Source organism: Octopus bimaculoides, chromosome 11 (genome assembly GCF_001194135.2).
Source record: "Octopus bimaculoides isolate UCB-OBI-ISO-001 chromosome 11, ASM119413v2, whole genome shotgun sequence".
Lineage (NCBI taxonomy): Eukaryota > Metazoa > Mollusca > Cephalopoda > Octopoda > Octopodidae > Octopus > Octopus bimaculoides.
This window is the reverse complement of record NC_068991.1, coordinates 7,569,559-7,574,563: the sequence shown is the minus strand read 5'-3', so window position 1 is coordinate 7,574,563 and position 5,005 is coordinate 7,569,559. Positions and strand designations below refer to the sequence as shown.

Below are 5,005 nucleotides of genomic sequence, written 5' to 3'. Positions count from 1 at the left end.
TATGTATGTATGTATGTATGTATGTATGTATGTATGTATGTATGTATGTATGTCTATATGTATATATATATATATGTATGTATGTATGTATGTATATATATATATATATATATATATATATATGTATGTATATGTATATGTGTGTGTGAGTGTGAGTGTCTATAAAAGCTACAGTAAAGTGACAAAATTTACATCAAACTAATCAATAATTAACTAATTAATTAACTGATTAGTTAATGATAAAATTGAACCCAGACACACACACACATTGTAGATATTATAGCATTTTTCTATGACCTTTTCAATGATTTCCAAATGTGGTGCGATGGAGGAAGAAGACAACAAGAAGCAAAAGGACAGAATGAAGCGTTGGACCTTACCTTGCCGACCGCAGCGGGGTACACGATCGCTCCTAATCAGAACACGTCTTTCTCGTAACGTCGCTGTTTTCTCACTGGCCCCACGTGCTAGCCTTCGACCGCGTGTCGCCGACTTCCGATCTGACCCTTCCGGTTTGGCCCTTCCGGTCTGGCTTCACCTCTGTTTGCCTCACCCCTCTCCACCACAACACATAGCTCGTCACAGCCCAAACACCACACCAAATACATAAGTGGTCATAAGAAAATATAATAAAATTCAAGAAAGAAAATAAAACTGACATGGACTATAACCAACAGGTGTGTTTATTCACCAAATGATCCTCCCAAAGTACAACGATATCAGTTTCAGCACATGATTTCATGCTGAGATTCTTGCAAAACAAATTCAAGAATGAAATACCATAGAAGACATTTTATTGAAGGGGAGCAATCATTTGTGAAAATCTAAAACTAATAACACTTTACTCTTTTACTCTTTTACTTGTTTCAGTCATTTTTGACTGTGGCCATGCTGGAGCACCGCCTTTAGTCAAGCAAATCGATCCCAGGACTTATTGTTTGTAAGCCTAGTACTTATTCTATCGGTCTCTTTTTGCTGGACCGCTAAGTTACAGGGACATAAACACACCAGCATCGGTTATCAAGTGATGTTGGCGGACAAACACAGACACATAAACATATATACACGCACAAACATATATATATATAAATATATACGATGAGCTTCTTTCAGTTTCCATCTACCAAATCCACTCACAAGGCTTTGGCTGGCCCGAGGCTATAGTAGAAGACACTTGCCCAAGATGTCACGCAGTGGGACTGAACCCGGAACCATGTGGTTTGTAAGCAAGCTACTTACCACACAGCCACTCCTACGCCTATAAAAAAGATTTTTTTTAAATGTCTTTTCAAAGAATATATTTTCAAGCATTTAAAAAAATTTTATTGTTATTTATTACTTTATATATGTTATATTTTTTTTTCATCTGTAGGTTTATATTTCTCTGGAGACAATGCTATACGATATGAACACGGCTTTTATCGTATTACCGGGAGAGTCGATGATGTCATCAATGTCAGTGGCCACCGGCTTGGTACAGCTGAGATCGAGGATGCCATAGTGAGATTTCTTGGTCTATTACTATTTCGTTCAATATATGTATTTCTGTCTTGCAAGTTACTTGGTCTTAGCAACCTTGCTCATAAAGGCTGGTACTGGCAAAACAGGCTTGAGTGCCTACTCCACTTGATTTATTGTCATTTTGTGTGTGTCACACTGAATATCCCTGAGAACTATATCTGTGGAGCACTCAGTCACTTACACATTATTTCCCCAAGTAGGCTGTTCCATTGATCTGATCAACTGGAATGCTTGTTTTTACTGACTGAGTGCCAGTTTTACCACAAAAGTGAGATGAAATATCAAATTTCAATTTTCTAAAAAAATTATTAACCATCTTTATAGAATTTCTTTTTTCTTTGAAGGCCAACCACTGTGCTGTAGCAGAATCTGCAGTGGTTAGTTTCCCACATGATATCAAGGGAGAAGGTATGTGATATTATTCATAAGTTGATATTGTTGTAGTTTTATTTTTTACTTGTTTCAGTCATTGAACTGTGACCATGCTGGGGCACCACCTTGAAGGGTTTTAGTTGAAAAAAAAAACATCAACCCTAGCACTTACATTTATTATTTCTTTTCTTTTAAGTTCGGTACTTGTTCTATCAGTCTCTCTTGCTGAACTGCTAAGTTACATAGATGTAAACAAACCAGCATCAGTTGTCAAGTGGTGAAGGAGACAAACACAAAGATACACACGCATAGGCATCATCACCATCATTTGACGTCTGTTGTCCATGCTGGCACAGGCTGGATGGTTTGACCGGGGCTGGCAGATATATATATATATCGTATCAGGACAATTACCCCACCATAGGACAATTCCTTCCGAAGACAACTACCCCTAGGACAATTACCCCCTCTCTAATATATTAAGAAGATTTAAATCATCATCTGTTGTCCTCAGGGGTAATTGTCCTTGTGGGGGGGGGGGCTATTGTCCTAGACTCATATATCATCATCATCATTGTTTAATGTCCGCCTTCCCTGCTGGCATGGGTTGGATAGTTCTTCGACAGGAGCTGGCCAGGTAGGAGACCAAAAGATGAAACCAAAAGGTCATCATCTGTGAGTGTGTGTGTGTGTTTGTTTACATCTGTACTCTGTGAAAGTTGCTATGAGCAGCATTATTGTTGTTGTTTGTTATCAACAAACTATCTGCTCACCTCATGCCCTTAAAGACATGTTGAAATAAAAAAATCCAGAAACACAGAGAAGGATTATTAGTGACAGGAATAACATCCAGTTGTAAAACAGCTCCTCAATCATATATTCATCTAACCCATGCTACAATGGAAAAATGGATGTAAAAACAAATGAAAACAAAAAGAAAAAAGGTGTATATTTGATTTAATTATAGCAATAAAGTCATGCTTTTTCATAAATATGCATGTTTTTCAAAATATTCTTTCGAGTTTTACAATAATTATTTTGTTTCTTTTTTTGTAATCTTAAATTCCAGGCATCCATGCATTTGTAGTTCTCAAAGATGACATAACTGAAAATGCTGAAGAAATTCAAGATGAACTAAAGCTAATAGTAAAAAAACAAATAACAAGTTTTGCCCAACCAGATATTATTCAGGTAAATTACTCTGTGTGTGTGTGTGTGTGTGTGTCTGTGTGTGTGTGTGTGTGTGTGTGTGTGTGTGTGTGCATGTGCATGCACATGCATGTTTGTGAGTATCTGTGTGTGTATGCGCGCACATGTGCATGTGTGTATGCATATGCATTTGAGTGCTTGTGAGTAGCTACGTGTGTGTGTGTGCGCATGCATGTTTATCATTTATTTTAAACTTATTTCAGTTGTTGGACTGCGGCTATGCTGGGGCCTCACTTTGAAGGGCTTTTAGTCAAGCGAATCGACCCCCAGGACTTTTTTTAAAAAGTCTAGTACTTAGCTTGTTGGTCTCTTTTGCCAGACTGCTAAGTTATAGGGATGTAAACAAACCAATACTGGTTGTCAATTAGTAGGTAAGGGATAAATACACACACACACACACATCCAAACACATGGCAAGCTTCCATACACTTTCCTTTTACCAAATTCACTCACAAGGCATTTGTCAGTTTGGGCCAATAGTAGACACTTACCGAAAGTGCCATCCAGTAGGACTGAACTGAAAACCATATGTTTGTGAAGTAAGCTTTTAAACCATACATCCCATGTCTTTAAGAATGAAAAAAATGTTATTGTATACAATTTTGTTCCTTTCATAAATCTAAATCTTATTTTATATTTATATTTGTTTTAGCTCGTGCCTGGTTTACCTCGAACTAGATCTGGTAAAATCATGAGAAGAATCCTGCGAAAAATCGCTCACAAAGAGCAAGATTTTGGTGACACATCAACTCTGATAGATCCAGACATCGTTGAAACAATCATTAAAAGACAACAGATGAATTAAATATCAACTGCTGAAATCTCTTTTGATTCTCCACTAAACTTACGCTTCTATTTTTTGAAGTATTTTACAAAATATTGGATATATATTTTTAAACAACAATGAAAGAAAGATATTAAGCTAGTTTTTTTAACTAGAGTATGTAAAACCATGTTGTCTTTCATTAATTTCTTTCCAGTTAACTTTTCCTTGAAAAAAGACTTTATCTGAAACGTAAAATCTTCCTCTGCTCTCAGCAAGTTCACTGAACTCTTTGTTGATTTTACTAAATAATGCAAGTATTGCTAACACAGATCAACACCAGCCTCTTTGGTGTTAGTTTGATTCTATTAAGTTTAGGAAAAATTTGAGCTACTGTATTAAGCGCTCATCAGTTGTCAAGTGCTCACCAGCATCAGTTGTCAAGTGATGGAAGGGTGACAAACACACAGACATATACATACATACAAATATATATATATATATATATATGACGATATATATATATATATCACAACGTTTTGGTCAGCCTCAGGCTATAGTGGAAGACACTTGCCCAAGGTGCCACGCAATGGGACTGAACCCAGAACCATGAACCGGTATTGAGGAAGGATAGAAAAATAATAGATTTATAAGCCCTAAAATTCACTCCATAATTGCCCACGGGCATATGGCGTAGTGGTTAAGAGCGCGGGCTACTAACACCAAGATTCCGAGTTCGATTCACGGCAGCGACCTGATTAATAATAATAATAATAATAATAATATAATAGTAACATCGTTAGGAATGAGAACCCAGGTTCAAAATTTCCCAGAGACACCTGACGAAGGCTGGAGGGTATATCAGCCGAAACGTTGTGTTAACAACAAACAAGATGAGGACAAATATCCGTCAAATGTAAATAATGTAAATAATTCCTCATCTCTTAAATATAGAACTGAATGAATATATTAGATACTAAATCGCTTACCTGTGCTGAATCCGGCGCCCCCGTCGAGCAGAACTTCAGATAATCGATATATTAGCTACTAAATCGGTTACCTGTGCTGAATCCGGCGCCCCCATCGAGCAGAATTTCAGATAATCGATATATTAGCTACTAAATCGGTTACCTGTGCTGA

General features: G+C 37.0%; 1 protein-coding gene across 1 annotated transcript in view; it reads left to right on the top strand.

Annotated features, from left to right (window-relative positions):
* The window catches only part of LOC106874874 (acetyl-coenzyme A synthetase 2-like, mitochondrial), an 18,841-nt gene extending 13,845 nt beyond the window's left edge, over positions 1-4,996 (top strand). The window contains exons 11-14 of the mRNA XM_014922772.2: positions 1,373-1,500; positions 1,866-1,929; positions 2,963-3,084; positions 3,755-4,996. Of these exons, the coding sequence (XP_014778258.1) occupies positions 1,373-1,500; positions 1,866-1,929; positions 2,963-3,084; positions 3,755-3,907 (467 nt within the window). The 3' untranslated portion in view covers positions 3,908-4,996. The remainder of the gene's footprint in view (positions 1-1,372; positions 1,501-1,865; positions 1,930-2,962; positions 3,085-3,754) is intronic.
* Positions 4,997-5,005: the final 9 nt, after the last annotated feature.